At 40.7% G+C, this 22563-nt stretch overlaps 1 protein-coding gene across 2 annotated transcripts in view; it reads right to left on the reverse strand.

Moving 5' to 3' along the window:
* DUSP16 (dual specificity phosphatase 16) overlaps nucleotides 1-22563 on the reverse strand; it is a 63637-nt gene that overhangs the window by 15090 nt on the left and 25984 nt on the right. The window contains exons 2-4 of one of the 2 annotated variants that reach the window (XM_082279947.1): nucleotides 19873-19954; nucleotides 13334-13928; nucleotides 12017-12155 (exon numbers count right to left, since the gene is read on the reverse strand). In XM_082279947.1, the coding sequence (XP_082136073.1) occupies nucleotides 12017-12155; nucleotides 13334-13564 (370 nt within the window). In that variant the 5' untranslated portion in view covers nucleotides 13565-13928; nucleotides 19873-19954. The remainder of the gene's footprint in view (nucleotides 1-12016; nucleotides 12156-13333; nucleotides 13929-19872; nucleotides 19955-22563) is intronic. The other variant, XM_082279948.1, reaches the window with a different exon arrangement.

Below are 22563 nucleotides of genomic sequence, written 5' to 3' on the forward strand. Positions count from 1 at the left end.
GGCAGCAGGAAGGCCTTAGCAGAGAAGCTGTACGTGTGCCTCTTCCTGATGTCAGCTTTGTAGCTCTCCAGACAAAATGGGAAAAACAGTAATCCTTGATTTTTCACTCCCTAGAATATGAGAAGAAATACAAATCTGTCTGTGGAACCATCCATCAGCAGCCAAGGCCTGGCTACATATTCCCACTCTGCCTGGAACATTTATTTTTCTCCCTCCACTTCTCAGAAGTTTTTGATGCTTCTTCCCACTTTTAATATGTGGAAATGATTCTTCAGAAAAACAGGCACAGCACCCACCCCGCCAAGAGCAGGCACACCTTGTAGTCTCCACCCCAGCAAGATGCTTTCTAGACACTTCCTTCTCCTGTATCAGGTTTATACTGAGAGCTCATTAAGAAAAAGTCATGTTTACTCAATTTGGTAAAAGCATTAACATGTGTTTAGTAATGCTTGTTTTTAAAATCCTACATTGCTAATTAAAATCCTGCAGTACTCATTAAAATCCTACAGTACTACTTTGAGCGCTGCTCCACAATTAATGTATTTCATCCAGAACCCTGGAAGAAGTTTAATCTTTCAAAACCACACCAAGCCAAGGCTTCTCCATCTCAAGGGGGGGAGGTGAAGCAGAGGGAAGACTTGCAAAGCACAGTGAAAATCCCCAGCTCTTTCCTCCCAGGTGAGCAGAGTTTCAATGGAAGGAAGAGTAATTATAACCTGTTCAGAACGAAGCACCTTTTTATCATCAAGGAATTGAAGCAGTGACGTGCTGAATCTGCCAAATGCTATGTTCACTATGATTACAGTTTGAAGATGTGAATTAAAATTACTCAGGAATAAGCTAATGTACTGTTTTGCCAGGGCTCGCATTACCATTGCCTGAATTACGCCTATTCTTCAGATTTTAAAATCTGTATCATTAGTAAATGTAGAAACACCAAGGCAATAATGTGTAACAACCCATTTTATCTAATAAAAAAAGCCAGCAAGCAGATTCTAGAGCAAACATTTTATGAACAGGAATTCCTGCTCAGTCTCCTAAATAAATAAATAAATAAATAGTCTATTTTGTTAGACAAGCTAAGGCACTGCCCACCAGGAGCACAGGTCCTGCTTGTTCTGTAGAATGAGAGGAAGAGTTTGCAAAACAATTCTCTCACATACTTGCTGAATTTTCTTCTTTATGGCCTAATGTTTTCCTTCCTGTTATAGGAAGCATTCCTTGAACTTATAGGTAGTATATACACCTGAGATTGAATTTAAGCAGTTATTTGAGAGGGTGGTGAAGAAGAGGAAATCAAATATTGGCTTTGGTTTCATCTGCTTATTCTTTATTTATTGGGAGTATTGTTGGCTACTTTCTGGATCGTCTCAACATGGCTGGAAATAGAGAAGTCCTTACAAAGAAGCTGCACAAGCAAGGATTTTACATCTGTGCTTTCTTTGCAAAGACTACATGGGAAAAGTTCTGCAAAAAAGGTTTCTTCCCAACAACCTACGGATTGGTCTCATTTCTGTGTGAAACCTGTGGCAAGAAATTAGGCAAGAAGCTAATGTGCCAAACACTTGAGATTTTGGGAGGTGGAACCCATGCTCTGTCATCATAAGTATAAGGAGCAATCTTTTATTTTATTTTTATGCCAGGACTCCATCAAGACCAATTGAAATGATTCAAGATTAGATGCTTCAACACTTCCTCTAGGGCATTCATCCTTTCAAAGTCCCATTTCTTCTTTTCTGCTCATGCCTTCCTAGTAACATGTTGGTTCAGTACCTTTACAACATGAATTACCCTCACAAAACTATCAAATCTCTAGAGTCTAACATTATATTGCCTGCCTTTACATGTGCACCAAATGAACCCTCCTTTCCTTTGAGTGTATCTTAACCTGGTGTTAGTATCTGTACTGAACTGATTTGAGAAAGCACGAAACCAGTGATTTGTTTCAAGTATTGAGCTGTCTTCCCTGCCATCCTCTGTGACCAGGTTTTCAAAAGGTTAGTAGCTTTTCAATGAATCTGGCTTTGATTTATGGCACTTCCCAATATGAAAAACCCATTCCAGGTCAGTTTGTTGGAAAAATTGCTTTAAAAACCCACAAGCCAGCAAACCCCATACCAACAAAACACACTCACATACGCGTTCTGCTTAAGTATCAATTTCTTTAACTGTCCGGGGTCTGGAACAACAGCATCCACATGTATGATGACTGAGCTGTCATGACAATATGAGACTCATTTCTGTTCAAAAGAACTGTACTCATCACTATTTGCTTGCACTAACTTACAGAATAAACCTATTTTTAAAATATATAGGGAAATGTATTTTTAAAAGCCCTCAGCATCTAAAGATGTGGAGAGAAAAGGGATTTATTTCAAATGTCTCTGTTTTCTAACACAGATGATGGCTCCCCAGAGTCCCCAAAGCTGAACTCTATGACCAGTCTACATGAGGAGCCTCTTAGGAGAAAAGTGTTTTAAGCACTCAGACCACCTGTACAGTTCTGTTGTAAATGAGCAGTTTTCAAAAAATAAACTTTAAACACTTGGAGAATTAAATTAGTCTACAGGTAAGAATGCAGAACAGAAGATTGAGCCTGAAAAGAAAAATGGGACAGGTTTTGTTTCAAATTCTATAATTGGGAGATGACCTTTGCAATAAGGCAATTTTTTTTCTTTAAATCTTGTTACCGACCTCAGTTGGAACAGGGCCATTGGCAGCACTGTGCAGTTTGTTTTAATTAGAGAAAATACACTTTTCTTCTGGAGTTAGTTTCTAAATAACACCCTTTCTCCCACCACTACTCCAGCTCATGTGAATTATAAATCAATTGCAAGATCATGTTGAAACTGTGGAGGGGGTTGGGGCGGGGGGGGAGGGGGGGTGGTAGAGGGAAAGAAAAAATCTACAGATCATTAACAGAGCTACTGGGTTAATAGAGTTTCACTGAATTCTTTGATAAATGTCACTGGGCCTTGGAAATAGAGGACTGACAAATAACTCCAAAGTATTCTCTCCTCAACAGCTCTGAACCACAGAGGTTTTCTGTATGCTCGGTGGTAAGCTGAGCTAAAACAGCTCTCTTGACATTCAGCAGGATGTCTCTACAAAACCATGTCAAGGTGCCAAAAGCTGTCAGTGGTTTTGCAGCCCTTGTGTGTGGCAGACAACCCAACACCTCCCAGTCCTTACAGCAAAGTGTTTTTTGCTTACAAGCCTCCACATCCATTAGCAGAGATCTGGCAAGATCCAGTAAAGTACTTGATTGCTCTGTTGCTATGGTTCTGCAAAGTGGTGACTACAGACTTCTCTTTGATCAAGGCTTCCCTAACTACAGCTGGGATCATAAAGGTAGGATCTCTAAGGGAATCTTGGTATCAGAAGTGTCAGCTCCCTTCTCAGCCAACTCAGGAAACAAAACAGGGCCAAACGCAGAAGGGATGAAAAAAGTTCCAGCAAAATTCTGCAGTAAAAGTTACTCCTCCTTACAGATTCACTGCACAAGTCCTTATATAAATAGAACTCCCAATTAACTTTGCTAGAAACGGGAAGAGGCAGGGGAAGAATATGGGATCAGGTGGCAACAAATGATCGAGAAATATTGTTGATTTGGGAAGAGCTTCCTTTCACTGAGGGAATGGAATCCATCCAGCTCCTTATGATTACTTAGTTTAACTACCACCAAACAAAAATCATAAATTAATCCAGAGGAATGACTCCTGAGAAGCACAAGCACTTACAGCGGCTCATTTCTCTGTGTTCTGTGGAAACAGAGCAGGAGCATTCTAGTGCTGCCAGCTGCCCCGCTGCAATCAGGGACAGAGCTCTGCAAACCACTCTGCAGATTTGCAAATGAAAGATCAGCTAAGCTTAAAGGTCTTGATTTGAACACTTAGTACAAAGTACTGTGAAGTGCAGGTCATATTTGATTGTTTTTATCCAATATTTAATAAAACCTTTCCAGTTAAATGACACCATAACAGGATAGGTGGATGTTTCTTATGTTCATTCCATGTTACACTGATTTCTCTTCTTCCCCCTGGTCTTTGTATTTCCTTCAATGGGATGTCAAACCATTCAGAGATGTGACCAAAAGTCAAGACAAGTTTGCAGGGAACATACTAATTACTGATTTGGCCCAGGGAAGACCAAAAAGGTTAAATAGAAACACCAATTACTAAAAAATCGGTTTTCAAAATGTGAGCATCACTCTTCATTAACATCACACAGCACAGATGCTCCCTCATACATCCATCCTGTGTCTCAACTTACACATATTTCTAACATGAAGGGGAAAAAAAATATCAATCAGGAGGCAATCCTAATATATCTTTATAGTTGCTCCTAACATAACTGTTGAAACAGCCAATTCTGTAATTCCTTTTTATCCTCAAGTGCCTGCAGAGGTGTGCACCAGAATTTTTATCCTTAATCATCTAGGGAGAGCTGCTCTTGCTAATCAGGCACGTGCATACTGACAAAGCACATAAACAGAGATCTGACTGTGCTGCAGAGATAAGGTGGGTTAAGTTTGAGTGTGAAACTGAAGAGCAACAGCTGAGGTGCAACTCTGAGTCTCCTCACAGCTCTGCAGGGGAAGGGAAAGATGAAAATAAGGAACCTTATCGTTAGGTGTGACTTGTTTTTTCTGTACAACTGTCCAGGTATGGAGACAACTCCTACAAAAGTGAGAGCTCCATGCATACAGAAATCCTAACAGTTAGAAACAAGCTTAAAGACAATGCATTTGTGCCGTGAGGATTTGGTACTATTTCTTTGTAAATGCAGCCATGAAACCTAACTTGGAATGAAAGAAAGGTGAGAAAATAGGTGTTCACATCACTTCACACGTTTGCAGTGAGCCTGGTCAGCTACAGCTCGATGGAGAACCCCAGCAATTGCTTCTGAGCCCCAGAGCCTGGCAGCGTGGCCAAGGCAGAGGAGAGAGGAGATCCAGCTGGAGGCAGTGACCAGGATCAAAGTCTCTGGCACCTTCTCCAACTAATGGAGACCAATTCCAAAGACCAGAGGAGCAACTTTCCACTTTCAGACTACATAAACATATTTTTCATCCAAGTAATTGAGGGGCTGCAGAACCAAAGAATCCCACCTGCCACCAGTGCCCATCTCACAGTAGATCCTTGGGAGCTATTCCAGCCTGAGCTCCCTGAGCTGCTTGGTCACACCAGCAAATCCACTCCCAGCTCAGCTTTTCAGGGAGAGACACTAATTTGAGGCTCTGCACTGTACCAGTGCACATTTCATACAGCTCACAAGAACTTCCATTATTTTTTCATTTAATTACTCCTTTTGTGAAGCCTTATTGAAGCTGACCAACAAGCTTTTGAAACAGCTTTTGTGGGTGACAGCAGAGACACAGACAACATGGCAACTCCTAAGAGCTTGGCTTCCCTTAAACTCCAGGCTAAGAAAAGCCTAGGAAGTGTTTAATACAACATCCCTGCAGCTCCAGCTGGCCCTGCAGTGCCATGTGCCTCACCCAGGAGGCACAGAAAGATCCTATCTGGTGCTCCTGATGGAGATGTGAGAGACACTGGATGTGTCCTTTTTTCACATGGAGTCTGCTGGAAAAGACCACAGGCAAGGCACGCTGGTAACAGAGCAAACTTTGGCACTTTTCTTAAGTGCCATTGAAATCAGATACTGCTCCTTTCCCCCTGCTTTGGATTCTGACTGTTCTGAAAAAGCCAAAGGGAGAAACTGGTTTTCTTCAATGAATTCTTGAAAACAGACTAGAAGCTACTTCCTTCCTTTTCCCACAAGGCCTAATTGTCTGCCAGTACATCAGTGTTAATTCAGCATCAAACACCATTATTTTAAAGCAGGGAGTGGAAAAGGTCTGAGACCCAAGTGATGAGTCAGAAAACCAAAGACTACATGCATGTACTAGGACAGCATTGCAAGAGGGAGACTTTGAAGCTTGTGGATTTAACAGACAATTCCACCTTTATTAAATCCAGAATTTGCTTCTTCATTAAGGGCACTAATTATTCATCATTTTATATAACCCCAGACTAATAAATATTATATTGCTATCCCTTTTTTAAAAGGAATATTACTATCCTCCTTTTTTTTTCCTTTTTCATTTAATTTTCCCTTTTAAAGGAAATAAAGAATAAAAAATGCAGGAAAATTTGCAACTACGTCTAAAACACAATATTTAGGCCCTATGATTCTAAGTAAGCCTCACCAAACTCCTGTATTCACATCAAAGGTATGCAGTGGAGTAACTCATGTTTAGCTTTTGGGGTTTTTTTCCTCTCCTAAATAGCAGTTTAGAATTTGTTACTGTAAATACTGGTTAGTGCCAGGCCAGTAAGGTAACATTACCTAAAAGTAGGCTAAAAAAAATAAATCAAACAGCACTATAGCAAAGACAAAATACACAAACCCTGAAGTTTTACGTTTGCTTTGCCTCAGAGGCTCTTCGTGCTCTTTCCCAGTAACATTCCCGTGGAACATTAACGTGTTTATCTAAAGGCTGCAGTATAGATTTTTTCCCTTGCTGTAAGGAAGGAAAGCTGTAAACTTTCTGACTCACAAGTTTTACGAATCTGCAATGTTTCCACTCTGTTTAAACGAGCTGCAGACCTCCACAGGCCATTACAATTCCCGCATTCCAGCTCCGCTCTGCAGGGACCTGTGCCATTTTCCATTACATAAGCTCAGGCTGGAGAGCCCCGTCGGGAGGGCTCCCATCCCGTTCCTGTCACCCCCTCCTCAGCCACAGGGAGTCCTTCCACAGGATCCAAGGTTTCACAGTTTGGGAAAGCCAGGGGTGTTTTTATTCCAGTGGCGTTCGGAAAGTGGCCCCGTTATTCCAGGTGTTTTACAAGCACAGTAGCAGGGGAAGTTCTTTGCCCTGGAGAGTTTCTGCCTTTGGTAAGACAAGGTTAATAGGCAGGTTAAGCAAACAAGGAAGGGGAGATGTGTGAGAATGGGGTCGAGCTTCCCATCCCACCCAAGTGCCATATTCCAAGTCACACAACAAGTACAAAGAGTGGAGTGGACACCCACACTCACCCTTTCTGCCTTTAAGGAAAGAAAAAAAAAACAAAAAACCTTCACCATAATTTCAGTCAATTAAGTTTCACAAGCATCCAGAGGTATCCAAAACAAAAGCAAACTTAACAAGTTATTCTTGGGTTTGAGAAATGTTATGTGAGCTCTACTCCAGTCAAACCTTGCTCTGTCTCAGAAGACAGCAAGTGGATACACATATGAAAGTAATAAACCCTACTCCCATTCTTCCAAGTGCTTAAAACAATTATGGCACTAAATGAACACTAAAAATTGCATTTTGAGTACAGAGGGTGGGAGGATATTCACAGAGGCCTGGCTGTAGCCAAGGGTACTAGCTTTTCTAAGCTCTCTTAAAAATTGATGGAGAGGGAGACTTTTCAAGAGGGTGATTCAGAGCTAAGCTCCTCTCTCTCTCTCATGTCCTCCCCACCAACACTGGCTGTACTCCATGGGTTATGGGACCACTTGGGGAATACTGCATTCCCTCAGCAAGATTTTTACCTCTCTCAATAGAGGCTTCCTTCTAATGGAATCAACCAGTTGGAATACCAGGAAAGCTGGCATCACTGTGCAACAATCTCTCCTCCTACAAACACTGGCAGGATATTTAACAGCTCATTCTCACTATACTGCTTTCAATTCACAGATAACCTGATTATGTTAATTGATGACCACCATTTTAAGGTGTGCTGGGGTACTCTGCAAAGACTTATATATAGGAAACACTCAGAACTTCAGTCAGCCACAACTGAAAGTTATGAAGCTCCAAATCCAAATGTGAAAAGGTGTCAGGATGTTTCCCAGGACTTTATCAAACCTTGTGCCTTTTTTCAGTCCACACTGAACCCCATGGCACCCCCTTACCTGACATATGGGACTGCAGAAACTGGGAATAAAGCCCTGTCTCACAGCCCTGGTCCCTTCAGCACATGGAAATGATCAGCTCTACCTACAAGAGAATATTCTTCAGATTTCCTGCTCCCCTGCCACAAGGAATGTTTCTTCTGCAGATAAAGCAGGGAGAAAGCACTGGGCTTTTCTTATCCAGATTTTCTTTAGGCAAGTAAGACAACACAATGGTAAATGTACCCTACAGATACTTCAGTATTTTTGTACTAAAGGTTTCTTTAAATGGGCTTCCAATTTCAAATATTTCTAAAACGAATGGCAGGATAAAGAAGACTGAAGCAAAGTTCCTGACTTGCTTCCTTCTCCTTGGATCCTCCATGCAAGTCTTGTTTGGTACAGACACTTTGTTAGGCAAGGGACAGGTCAGGGAGAAACAAGGAATTGGGAAGTTTCATCAAAACCATACCTTTTGCCACACTCCCTGGGTAATCCCTCACTGCTTTGTTTCCAGGACCTTTGTCCAATCTCACCAAACTCATTCTATTTGCTGTTTCTTTATATAGCCATTCTGCCTAGGATGTCATTCACTGTCCACTGCATATGACCCTGACATTTGTCACTGAATAGAAAAGCAGTAATTTATTTATTTCTCCTTATTACTCCTTTGTGCTCTGCAGGAGTTTACCAGAGAGCTCTTGTGAAGGGAGAATCTGCTACATCACATTACTACTGATATTTTTCATAGGCAGAAGGGTAGCAAGAGATTAGAAGGCAATTCCCCACCAACCACTGTTTTGAGTATGCCTCATATAGTGTTTCAGTGTTAAGCTATCACAATTTTTAATGACAGTTTGTATATACAGAAAAGTTTTGTTTTGCTTTTTTTCTGTTTTTTTCAGAAAGCCTTCTTTTTAGATTGAGTGTTTTGTACAAAAAATACTTAAAAATCAACACAATATAAAAAGCTGTGCTTCACCTTCTTCACAGGAAACATTCGAAACAAACACATAATGAAGACATCTGTGCTTGCAAGAGTAGAACTAAGCCAGATTAAAAGCAGGAAAGAACAAGTATTTAAGAAAAGTAGAATATGAATGCTCCCATTCACATAGTGGAATAGAATTTAATCAAGACTCTTTATGATCATTCAAGCAAAAATCACTGGTCTCTCCTGTCTCTGCAGAGCAAGCAGGAAAATCATAACACTATTAACTAGGAAAAGGACTCCATGCAAGTTAATTCAATTCTCAACATACGAGAAGGAATCAAGTGACATCCCTGTGTTTAAATCTTGCTTAACTCAGAGGAGTAGATGCGATGATGGGAATGGAATTAAGTCCTTGGTGTCCACATTTCAGTATTTTGTGCACTGTTAAAAATTAAGAACCAAACGGAATATTTAAATTCCTAAAAACATTCCTCACCAGATTATAAATATTTTTATGGTTATATCAAGATCTTAAACTAATTGGTAGGGGCTCCTTTGAGGTCTTTACAATAGTTACTTCAATGAAAAACAACCTCCAGGGCAGAGCATATCTTTATGCACAACCTAAATAAAAAACCACCTCACCCAGTGCTCAGTCATGGGGGGTTTCAAGAAGAAGAGAGGCAGGAATTTCAGATATTCATTAATTGCTCCTTATTCTGTCCCAACAAAAAATATTTTCCTACCCCAAAATGTTTATTTAAGGTCACTGTTTTAAATAAACCAGATTTAGTGGCATAGGGAAAACTCAAGTCCAAAGGTTTTTCTTTTTACACAGTGCACTGACCCCTGCCCTCATTATGGGCCATAAACATTTATGAGAGTTCGTCATCAGCTTGCTGAGACAACATATTTTATCTAGTTTCCTACAGCCACATATCAATAAACTCCAAGGAGCTTTCTGTAAGACTGAATCTACCCAATTCTCCTTCACTCCACATCCCAAAAGGTTTCTTGTATGGGCATTGAGTGGCTGGATTTTTAACAGATGTAAAAAATAAGCACATGAAATTAGTGCTTGAGTGTAACAGATCAGTAGTAAATAATTTTCCTGTATTTCCCTTTTGTTCTTATTATCCTCTACCACTGGTTTTGAAGCCATCAGTTGTTTCTGCATTCATAAATATCCCCATCCTAGCTATGTAAAAAAATATAAGAGGAAATTCTCAAACCTGATCTTTGCTGAGAGAAATCCATTTGACACTCTAAGATAAAAGTCCTGCTTTTTATAAGGAGGCTTTTGACCCATTCGATTCCCAAACTAACCCTTACCAGCTGTGTGTGGCGAAGTTCACCTCAGCTCATGTGCACTACTATCTTGCTTGTGCTTTAGGTAACATTTTCGTCTTGAACAGACAACTACCACAAATGAAAACAAAACAAACCCATTTCTCACAGTATCATTATATACATGCAACGGGTGATTGCCCAGATGATGCACTGGGGAGCTGGGAACACTCCCTTCCTGGTCCTGTCCGTTCCTATGAGAGCCACAGGCAAGTCTGAGAGTGGAGACTCTCCGAGCACTTCTTTCAGAGAGTCCAGCAGATGAGACAGAGGATCAAAGCCATGTCTCACACAAGTGAGGAACAGCATAAGGAAGGGAAGCTCATGATACTTTCCTGTGCTTGGCCCCTCCCCAACACCTCCCTGCCATGACATCTAATTCTCAGTTGGAAGAGAGTTGTTTCTGTTTCCATCATGGAAATTGAGTTGTGGATAGTCTGATTCCTGCCTGGAGCTGTAATCTGCTCAAGGTTATTAAAAAACCCCTCAGGACAGGTGAGCAGAGTTGGGAATTCGAACAATAAAAGGATTTCTGAGGAGATACGAACTGCTTTTAGACTGGCTTATTTTTCAAATAACAATTTTCAGTTTTTAAGAGACTATTAACCACTTATTTCAGCACTCTTGCATTAAGCATTTACTGTGCCTAGACACCACACAATTACTTGGTGGCTCAAATGTAAGAAGAGTTACTTATTTTAATACTGTGGTCCACGACCCGCAGGTGTAATTCTTACCTAGACAGCAAAGAAAACAAAATCACCAAAGCCAAAGCAAAACCCCACTTGGCTTCCTGTAAGTAAAGCTCACATGAGCACCAAACTCATGTCCAAATGCAGAAATTATTCATTTTCTCTGTAATCACTTTCAAAACAAGCTGAGAAAAGTTCTCTCTGTACCACAACCTCTCACTTTCATCTGAAGTGAAACCCTGTTGCTAAGAGGAAGCATCTCTCTGGAGTTATTTCCCTTCTCTCACCATTATTCAGTCCCTGTGTTTCATCATTTCTCAGAGACCAGGTGTACACTTCATCAGATCACTGATCCAGTCACTGCAATGGATTTCCTACTTAGATTCATCATTCCCTCTTCTTTCAGCCTTGGATCTACTTCACGCCCCTCCTTGCTCCTTCTTGTGAACACTGTCTACTGTTCCATGACAGAAATAATGACACAAGCACACCCTGAGACCAGCAAATGCTGTATTATAAGGAATTTAATTTCTATAGATGCTTTGACCTGGGATTTAAAAAAAACCAAACCAAACCAAACCAGACCAAAACAACCCCAAACAAACAAACCCAAGCCCAAACAGGAACAAAACAAAACAAAACAAAAAGGCAAAGGAAAAGACCTAAATAAAGTGCTACCACTTAAGGAGCTGAAGTTTAAAATGTCACACAAATTAATCTCCGTAACTCTGGGAGATCATTTCCTTTGCTCTTATTTTTGTAATTACCAATTCAGTACGGAAGAGGTTTTTTTCCTACCATGTACAATACTTAAAAAAAATAGGAAGTCCATTTCTTCCACTATTTTTTGACCCTAAAGTAGAAGGCATATGCACCTAAAAACCTCTGCATTTCTCCATTTCCATTTACACAGAGTAAGGGTGTAATACATCCCCTGTAAGATTCAATTTCTAAGCACTGCATGTATTATGAGTGTCACTCTATGCAAAATGAACTACAGAAAAGTCTCTGCTATAACTGAAGTTTATACCAGCCCTTGCAAAACTGTACAGGTCTGCTATACCAAGAGCATTTTCTTTCTTCTCTTTATTCACATATTTCAGAGGTTTCTTTTGGTACATGTCACCCGAAAGGGGTTTCTTTTGTTACATCTTACCTGAAAGCAGATACACAGAGCTGAAATTCTTCTCCAGTTTGCCCAGGAGCACAGTGAGAAAGCAATCAGATGAGAGAGAGGTCACATCTTTAGAGCTTTGGTCATACACCACCACTTCCTGCTTGCAGTCAATTTCAATCTGAAACACAAGGACCTCAGAGTAAATCAGGAAGGAGGAAGATGATTAAAAGCACCACATTATCTCCTCCATCAGGGTTCCCACACAGTTGCTATACCAGCAGTTCAGATACATAGATTTCTTATGCACCTGTTCACTAAACAGTTTTTATTTTAGACTTCATAAGTCTCTCAGATTTAATTCCCTGTAGAGTTTGTAAATTGATTATTTGCTGCATGTTGAAGCCCACTTCAAAAATTTCTGTCATTAGGTAATTTTATGTCACTGGTGAAATGTTCTACCTTCAGCTAGGCTGGTGGATATGTTTAAAAGCTGAGCTTTTTAGAAGGTGGCCCCACCTCACTTTCTGCTTCTGAGAGTTTTGTACATAAACAATAAAGAGACCTTAAACTGCCACTAAGCCACACACATTTTGGTTACCTGCACAACTTTATATATAAAAATATGCTTTAGATAACAAAAATAAAAAGCTTCATTTTCAATATGTCAAAGCAAGAATGTAGTAGATTATTTTTATATCCAAAACACGTGATACAAGCATCAATAGATTAAAAAACCCCAATATCCCTTCTAAACACACACACACACACAGATACACATTACTTTTAAACAGCATAGCTATTTTCTTTTCACTGATAGCACTATCTAGAGAAAACCACACCCCTCTCCCCAATTAAAGAAACAACAAAACAAACACCAAAATCCATCAAACTGCTCCCATGAAAAGCCCTTTAAACAGCAAGTAAGAGCCAGGACTGACAGAGACAATTTCTTTGCAAACCAAATGACCACTTGCTAAGCAAGCCCCACCACCACAGACCCCAAAGAATCCTTCAAAGTTTAGGAGAGAATGTTTCCTGCCTTAATTACATGCGCTTGAGAGACCGTGCTTTGCAAAACACACAAGAACCCTGAGAACATTCTTTCTGAGTAATTTCTAAATCCCTGCCCTTTACTCTGTCACTGATTCTAGAAAGAATCCCAGTGATAAGCTCAATAGTAACCGATACCCTCTTCAATCAGGTAACATTTCAGCTAAACTCAGTCCTCTATAATCTTGTTTGGTTTTGGTTGTTTGGTTTTTTTTTAATGAAATACCTAAGGAAAAATTATTACAAGTTGCTTACCAGCCACTCCCTTTAAACAAATACAAGGAATAAGAGGAAAATGACCCCTACCTTGTGTTTTGCTGAATGCTGAATGAGCTCTGTAATCAAAACTTTGTCCTGCTGCAGCCTCCGCTTCATGAGCTTGGAGCAGTTGATGTTGATGGCATCCAGGATGTGGGATGTGTTGTATTCCACAAAGGGGCGGCTATCAATCAGCAGCAGCTTCTCTGTACCGCTCTCCAGCAAAGCCACCAACTTCTCGGCGACAATGAGTTGGGTCCTGATCATCTCATCGGCCATGACAACAACGAGGCCTCTTTCCCCACCTCCCTCTCTAATTTGCTGCGATGATGTAATGGCTGTGTACTCAAAGGCTTAGCCACACCATTGTACTAGAAGTGTATGAGGTCATGCTGGTAGTGACTGGCAAAAGAAAAGTTAAATCCATTTTCAGAAAGAGCTCTTGGACTGAATGTCTCCTCCTGCTTCCAGTTGATGTACAAAGGGTTGGCTCCACAAAGCAGCCCCTCACGTCTGATTCATTGGGAGATGACTATGGAGTAGCCATTTCACAATTCACACAAAAGATGCTTTCTGGCTGCTGCTGCATTACATCATTCTTTACCTTTGCTCCCACCCATCAGCTTTACACCACACTGAGAGCCTGTAAGAAGGGGAAGATGGAAAAAACAAAAAACACAAACCAGATGAGGCCATGAAACTTCGCAGAACAAAAACATTCAGCTCCGAGGCTTAGCTGTACAGTGGGCCATACTATGTAATAAACACATTCCTGAGGAGTTCTCTTCTCTGCTGGATGTGCCAAACACCTAGAGAGAGCATTGGCAACTACAGGCTCTAAACCTATTCCAACACTCTTGCCTGGACAATTATCTTGTATTTCAGGCAACATACGCTGCCTTAATTGCAGACTTTTGTTGCCACTAGCTCTGCCTCTTCACAAGACTTTGTTAGAACATAATTAAGAGATACTGCCCTAAATCATGGTATTCCTTTCAATAGCAAAACTATTTAAATGCATTTCAGCACTTCACCACTTAGTAAGAAGCTGTAAAATTAGTTTTTTAAACATTTAAACATTTTAAACATTAAACATTTTTAACGTTTAATGCCTTGGGAAAATATTTCACAAAACAGCACTGCAAGTTGGGAAACTGAAACTACACAAGAGAAAGGACCAAACTTAATCCACCTCTCTGAAGAAAATGCTTGAATAGAAACCAGTACAAGATGCCACATCAGGACACAAGCATTTTATTTGAATTAATAAATAATCACCAGAGATGGACGAGGTCTCACACTACTGGGAGGTAAAGCAGTGAGCACTTTTCTGTTCTTCCTGGAGCTGTGTGATTCTTATGTGAAGTGTGTAACACCCAGCCCTCATGCTAAATACTCTCTAAAATTAGATCCTGACAGCATCTGAACAACATCAGCTGAAACAGCAGCAGCAGCAGAGCAGTAAAACCACCTGACGCATTTGACCCCCTATTTGACCACTGCCTCACAGTTGCCCTTAGGCTCTTCAGAGTCTCCCAAAACACATTCTGATGGCACAAGTCTTTATAGGAACACTCCTCAGAAAGGAGCCACCATGGGGCTGCATCCTTCAGGGATTTAGCTCACATTTTATAGTGTCGACTTGCTGCCTCCGTTTGAAATGTTTGTTATTTATCTTAATTGCAAGAGAAGTAATGAATTCAAAGTATCGATAGATTATTAGAAGTCCTGTTATACCAACAGGTCAGTTGCATTTGGCAGTGGGAAATCCCAAGTCTGAAGATGCTTTACTCTTTAGATATATTGTACAAATCTACATTTACAAAATCTTAGGCAAAATAAATTCTGCAAAAAGTACAAGCTTCACCTTAACAACCCAAAAGAGGAAACTGGAAGTTGTTTCATGAGTTTCATGTGCCAATACAAGAAAAACGCCAGCTTCCACGTAGACAGACGTTAGACTGACAAAATGTGATTTTCCATTTGTCCTGACTTTAGTGCTGTTGTGACAGTGCTGTTAAGCTTGCCCAGATAAATGGAAGCACATAGCAGTGAAGTGCATATTGCTCTAAACTACAGAAAAAATATTGGAAAATATACTATAGCAAGTCTTAATTGAATGTTTTACAGAAGCTGGTTGGCAGGTGTGCTCCCCCTCAGAGAGCAATCAATATACACTAGTCCCCAGAAGGTATCAAAAGACACTTGATTATCAAAATGACATTTTGCAAGGGGGGGGGGGGGGGGGGGGGGGAAGGAAACTTGATAGTTATGTCAATACCCCCACCCCCTACCCCCCAGGAAAACAGCATTCTACAATTTTTAAATTTCTCTTAACATGTCCTGTCACAGATTTTGATTCTCTTTTATTCACATCAAAGTTTCCCAGATATTAAATCCACTGAACTCAATGAAAACTTTTCCACTGGCTCTAGTGGGAATTGGCTCCAGCTCCCTTGTAAGCTAAACAGTTTGTTCGTGAACTAGACAGTTTGTTTTGATGGATAAATTGCTGACTTAAAGTCCAAGTAATAAAAGGAAAATAAAGCAGCTGAGAAAGTACAGAACTCTAAACCAGATGCTGTTAGAAATACTTAATCTTTAATTTGCAATTTTCAGTTTGAGTATGCTTCTTATCTTCTAAAAGCTTACTGTTTGCTGTGTCAGCCTTCACTTTCATACAACAGAAGCTTGTTTCAGAAGACTCTTGAGAAGAACTCAAACCAGTCATATCTGGTGACAGGGTAAAGAGCATGTAAAGAACATAAGGCAAGTGGGCTTCAGTCAAGAATCCTTTTAAATAGCCCTGTTACCTTAACATACCAAGGACCTTAAAAGCATTCTGCCCATGGCTTGAAAGCAATAAACTGAACAGCAATGTCACCTCGAGTTACTGCAACTGAAATCCTATTTCAACAGGAACATCTCCATTGCGCAGGGGGGAAACAACATTTTCAAGAAGTACAGGTTTTTCTTTTAATTCTCTCTGTTTCTGGAACTATCAGTTTGGGACTCTAAACAAGAGGAACCTGGCAGCCTCTTGCTTTAGGTAAACACTTGAGCTCTTGTCCCCTTCCTCATGACTCGTCTTATCATTCAGCTGCTATGAGGTGTTGAAACATCTGTTTAATTTCTAATGCATTTGTAAAAAGATAAAATTCAATTTCTTGACTGTTCTCTTTCTACTTGTGACTTAGATCTCAATGGTATTACAGTGTCTCATAAAATGATGTCATATAATGCACTGCCCCAAACAGGCCATTATATTGCTGACCTTAAAGGTAGGAAGCCATCCTAGTCACAGGGTGTTCCATGATGAAATCAGGATTACAAAAAGTGATCTGTAATTGAGCCATGAGAATCCCCCACAGAGTCATTCATGTGTACACTGGGAACACTGCATGGCTGCTTCCTCCTTCTAGAGGGACTGGGACACTTTTAAACAAGAAAATTAAACATTTAACTCACTATGAAACTAAAAAGATCTGTTCCACACTTGCCCAGTACCTTTACAGCTTTTCTTTATTGTTTAAAGAACCAAACCAACAAACCCTCTACTATCTTGCACACAAACAGTGGATTTCTGATGTTTGCATGTATGTTTAATGCTGCCACAGAACTACAGGATCTCTTGCTTGGGGGATTCCTGTCCCCATCCTAAATGGCTCAGATGGAGTGAAATAAGCAAGTGCCACATTTTCAGTTATGTGGTTGTGTTTGGTTTTTCAGTTACAATAACTCACATTTTGTATGCACTCCTAACTTCTACTGCTATCACTTTGACTCCAAGCAATTCCTTTCCATCACAACAGGATGCTTGTTTGAGTTCTCAGGTTTTGGCTCATATAGAATCACAGAATTATTTAGGTTGGAAAAGACCTCCAAGATCATTGAGTCCAACTGTTCAAGTAACATTGCCAAGTCCACTGCTAAGCCATGTCCCTAAGCTCCACATCTCCACATCTTTCAAATACTTCCAGGGATGAGAGGCAGATGTAGTATGAATACATTTTAAAAACTCTCAGAACAAGAGTCTCTAATTCTAGCCCAGTTAAGGAACTAGCAAAGAGCTTCTAGAAGCCTTGCTACAATCTCTGAAAGACTTCTGCCTCACGTAAAAAGATAGCCTCGAAGTTGAACCTTGGTGTCATAAATAAAGGGCTGGCTACGTCACTAATGCCTGCTTTGTCAGGAGCCTGCAAGCAGTGCTCCCACACACACGTCATGCAAAACACCAACAAAATCACTTTACAGCACCTGAACAAGGTCCTGATGGGCAGCCTTTATGAACTCAGCTGAGACACTTGAAGGAGTTGGGTTTTTTAAACTGTGTATTATTTTTCTACTTTTTACAGGCAAGCACATGTAACATAGGAGAAAAACATTCTCATCCCCTAGAGTCCCTTTCATGGTTCTTAGGGTGGGCACCATCATAAAAGAAAAGTTGAAAAGCTGAATTAAAAAAAAAAGATGTAGAACATCCCAAACTGCAGGACACAAGCTACTGCTGGCTGTTACAAAAAGGGTATTTGGCTTCAGTGTTACTGGGAGTGCCCAGTAGTTCAACAGCTGGTGCCAATACCATCAGCACCAGTCCCTATTACCACGGTCACACGTGATACTGGACAAACAAGCCTACACAAACTAGAGAGGAATTCCAGATCCAGGGACCACAGGGTGAATTCCTACTCCTGCAAGAACCTTTTCCCTTCTGCCAACACCTATGACAGGCATAGCATTCCCTCACCAGCCTCAAAAAGATGGAAATAAATGGTGTTCTGGATGGATGCTTTTACCCAGTGCTACAGGAGACTAAGAGAGCTGAGAGAGGCCCAACCCTTGCTCAAGATGCTACTCCAGTAGCCAGGAACACAGAGTGCCTATGGAGCACAAGGGCAATAAAATTTTTAATTGAAAGCGAGGAATGGCTGTTTTTCTGAATTCAGCAAGCAAGCAGTCAATTCCAGAGATCAACAGCTGTATAATAAGGTGCAAATTCTGGGGGAATAAACATTAGCTGAGGTTAGAGAAGTGTATTTATTACCTGCCATTGTGTGAACACACAGGAGTGAGATAACAAATGTTTGTCAATTCAAAGAGCTCTGTTAACAAGGGCTCACGTCATTCCCTCAGCTGAGGGGAATGAGGGAGTCTTTGGGCTTTTTGGATGATTCAGAGAAGTGTCACTATCTCATAAACATATCATTTCCTCGTGCTTCCTGGCAGGGAGGTTGAAGAACAGACACATTCCACCACCCTCTGAGCACACTCCACTTTGGTGCAAGACTGGACAGCAGTACAGAAAGTCACTCAAATAGAAACACACAGATTTTAATTTTTTTTTTTTAAATGTCACTCATGTGCCATGTTCATAAAAGAGAGGCAGTTTTAAAAATGTCACCGTTTTCCTTTGCTTTTCTATGGGCGCTCCCTCTTCTCCTCTTAACACATCTGTGCTTTGAGCTACATATGCAATCAAAATGCAGAGTGCTAGTTTTCTCTTCCTTGTAGAAACGCCAGCCACATGCAAGCATTTTAGATTACACACTGTATAACCACGAGAAAGGCAAGTGGTTGGCAATGCCTTGGCTTCCAAGGCATTGGAAAGAAATAGATGAAGGTGGATTTTCTGTTCAGTACTCTCTTGTCCTTCATCCTGCTTGACTAATTCCTCAACTTTGATTACTAGTCCTAAAGGAAACTCACCCCACTTCACTGTGCTCACCAATCTGAAAACTGAGACACAGAGAGTCAGAAAGGAAATCAACTTCCCATGAATACACTGCATGAAAGACCTCCAGTTTAGATCTTTAAGCTCACTCTATTTCTACACCTATTGCTCACCAACACTTTTACCACTGGCACTCTCAGACAGCTGGGCTAAGCAAGAGGAATGGGCCTTCCATTTAGATAACAGATATTTCCTGTCATACAAATAGTCATATTTGAAATAATATATCATATTATTTCAAAATAAAACCAAAAAGCACACCAAATCACCACGTTTTCCTGACCTCCTCAGCATAGCCCTCAAACACCTGCAATGTTCTTGCAAATATCATCCATGTACCATCACCATCTCTAAGCAATAAGCCAGGTTATCATCACCTGCCCTTACCAAGAAGCCAACCTCTTTGACATTCCCAGTGAAACAATAAACATTTACTAAGAATGACCACAGGGAAACCTGACTGGCAGAACGTGGCCTCACAGGAAGCATTAGAACCTGCCGTTGATATGTTACGTAACTCTATTCAAAAGAGACTCAGACTTAATCTGGGGACTCCCTTCTCCACCCATACAAGTGAGAAGCTCTTTCCATTTCAAAATACTTTTTCACTGCAGGTTCACAGCATATAGGTCTGTGGCAACCGGAATGAAAGCTTACTTAATCCACTTGAAACATCTATTATAATACATTACATTTTTAGGTTCCTGTGGCCCAGGACACTCGACAACCAGGAAAAGTGTCAATGGATTTTTAAAAGATGATTCTCCCTCTATTATCTCCAAGTCAAAGCAACTGAAAATTCTGGAGTCTTTTTTTATGAGTTCATTATTATTTCATGTCAAAAGATGTTACTCACCTACATTTAAGGCACAATCTATATGGGCTGAACAGGACAGAAAGAAAGTGGTCCACATACAAAGGCCAGCAGAAGGAATTACCTAACACAGGAAAATAATAATATTAATAATAATAGTAATAAAATCCTTATTACAAGATTTAAAAACACCAAAACAAACAAATACCCCCCAATCCAAACCAGGAAATGAATTTTACACTTTCAGTGCAGTAATTTGCTGTACAACTCCCCCAAACACAGGAAAACGTAGGTGAGAAGTTATTTATGAATGCTGACATTCATTTACATGGAATGGGTCCAAAATAGAAAGTTATGCTATACTGATTTTCCAAAAGAATAGAGAAAAAAAACACCACAGCAAGTCTCTCTACTATCTTTAAATTAAAATTAAAAAAAAAAAAAGTTGGAGATGCTTTAAAAATATCCAACAAACAAAAAGCCGATCAGTGACAGCCTTCCAAACTCTTTGACACATCTCCCTGCTAGAAAACCAATCTATAACTCAGCATTACCAGGCAATGCATTTGCATGGAATTAAGCAAATTCACAAACTCTTATTCAGTACCTATTAAAGTGAAAGACTGCCACAAGTAAGTGTGAATACAGCTGTATTTTGCATGGACAGAGACCAATGAAACAGGATATTTGTGCAGTTAATCCCACCTCCCCACACTCTAAAAAAGCCAGCACTGGAAACTGGTAACACTGGCATCACCAATAATCACACACAGTCATACCCATACAACTTCTACCCAAAGCACCTGCTGTTCCAACGGGAACAAATTAAATTACAACTTTTACACAAGGAAGCAAAAATAAGCACATCAGCGTCAGTTCCCAACTGCTTCCTGGGCAGCTGAACGCAAGATTTAAATCATGGCTGCCAAGAGATGACAGCATCGCCTAATCACTGTGATATAAACCATGACAATAAATTATTGCCAAGCAGCGCCTTACTGTGAGATCCAGGAGTGGCTCTGAAGCACGGAGTAAAGGACATGACAACTGTGAAGAGCCACCACAGCAAAGGGCTGGGCATGTTATGGTGAACAGCCTGAAAACCCACAGCATCCCACAAGGAAAAGAACTACAGGGATCAATCACCTCTCTGTCTTTAGGCAAATGGCAGCAGTAGAGCACAGGGTGAGAACCCCTCAGATACCGAGCTTACGACCCAGAACAGGCTTTGCTCACTGGGCTCATCTCTTGACTGGGACCTGTGTTTTACCCTGGAAGGACCTAGGCTGGAGACCCTCTCGCTTGCCATCATTAGTATGTAGGCATATGGACGTGAGAGCAGCAGGGCAGAGAGCTGGATGAGAAGATCTGTTCAAGATTGGGCTCGGTCCTTTTCCCCCCCTCTGCTTGCTCCAGCTTCTCATTCCTTTCTGAGCCTCAGGAAGAGGCTCTGCAGACTTCCCTTGCTCCTTCCCATAATCCAGTGCAAAAGCCTGGCAGAAAGCAAAGACGAAGGTATGAAGAGAAAATTCATCCTACTCATCATACTTGTTGCTATCCCCTTTTCTAATCTCATCCCAGAAATTAATGCTAAACTAATGCTCAGCACTGATTAGGCTCTGCCTAGAGACAGGGCCCTATGATCTGAGACCACCTTGTGACAGCCCAAGGAAATAAGTCCTGAGACAAAAAGCATCTCCCTTTTTGTTCTTTAGTGCTTCACGTGTGAGCTCCTGAAGCCCCTCTGAAAGCTGTCAGGTCGTCTTCACATTCACCAGCACCTGCCTCTCCGTGCTGTCCATGCCATGCCATGACTCCTTCTGCCAGACACACCTCTCCGAAGTTCTTACAAATAAACCAGCTCTCACCTCAGGACACTGTATTTTGTTTTCCCCATTTTAATAAATACATGTAAATCAAGTATTTAAAGCAGCCCCCGAGAGCCCTCATTTCACCATGGAGCATGATTAGTTCTACTGAAGAGCAGATGAGAAACAAAGCATTTCAACACAGTTTACTAGAAGGAGGTGTCACATTTTAAGAACAGGATCCACTCATGATTGAAGACTGAGCTGCTGCAACTTCAGCCATAAGCATTAAGCACTTTTGGAAATTCCCTGGCAAAGCTGTTTAAGGAACAGACATTTCCTGTAATTTTCAGAAACATTTTATATCCCCCCCTCCTTTTTAGGCTTGGTGGTAAGGAGGGGAAGGGAGAGAGAGGATACCATATTACCATTAAGTGAAATATGAATGAGCCACCCAAGTTTAAAGTGGAAACTTCAGATATTTGTGCTTAGCAGAAGGTTTTAAAAAAAGTCTTTCATCATTAAGAGGCCAGGATTTTTCTGCTGACTTTAGAAAAAGAAATATACATCCTTTCAATTAGGGTGACTTACAGAAGGATATGAACTTGTCTTTATACTTACTTCTGGCAAATAAGAAGTCCTCCAGGCCTAATTTAAATACCTTTTTCTATTTTCCAGAATTAGAAATGGAAGCCTTTTTTGCTCCTCTCTTGCTCAGGGCCTTCCCTAAACTGCAGCTAAACAAACCCAACCAGTGGAGTCACGCAAAGCATTCCTCCCATGGCAGAGAGTGAGGAACATCGAGCAAGAGAGAAGCCAGGAAGAGATGGAATAGTCAAATGTGACAGCATCCGTCTAAGGACCTCACCACCTTCCTCTTTTTCCTAAAAATCTAATCTTGTATGAAGCATCTGGTATAAAATTT

This window comes from Coloeus monedula (assembly GCF_965178545.1).
Source record: "Coloeus monedula genome assembly, chromosome: 4".
In the NCBI taxonomy this organism is placed as follows: domain Eukaryota; kingdom Metazoa; phylum Chordata; class Aves; order Passeriformes; family Corvidae; genus Coloeus; species Coloeus monedula.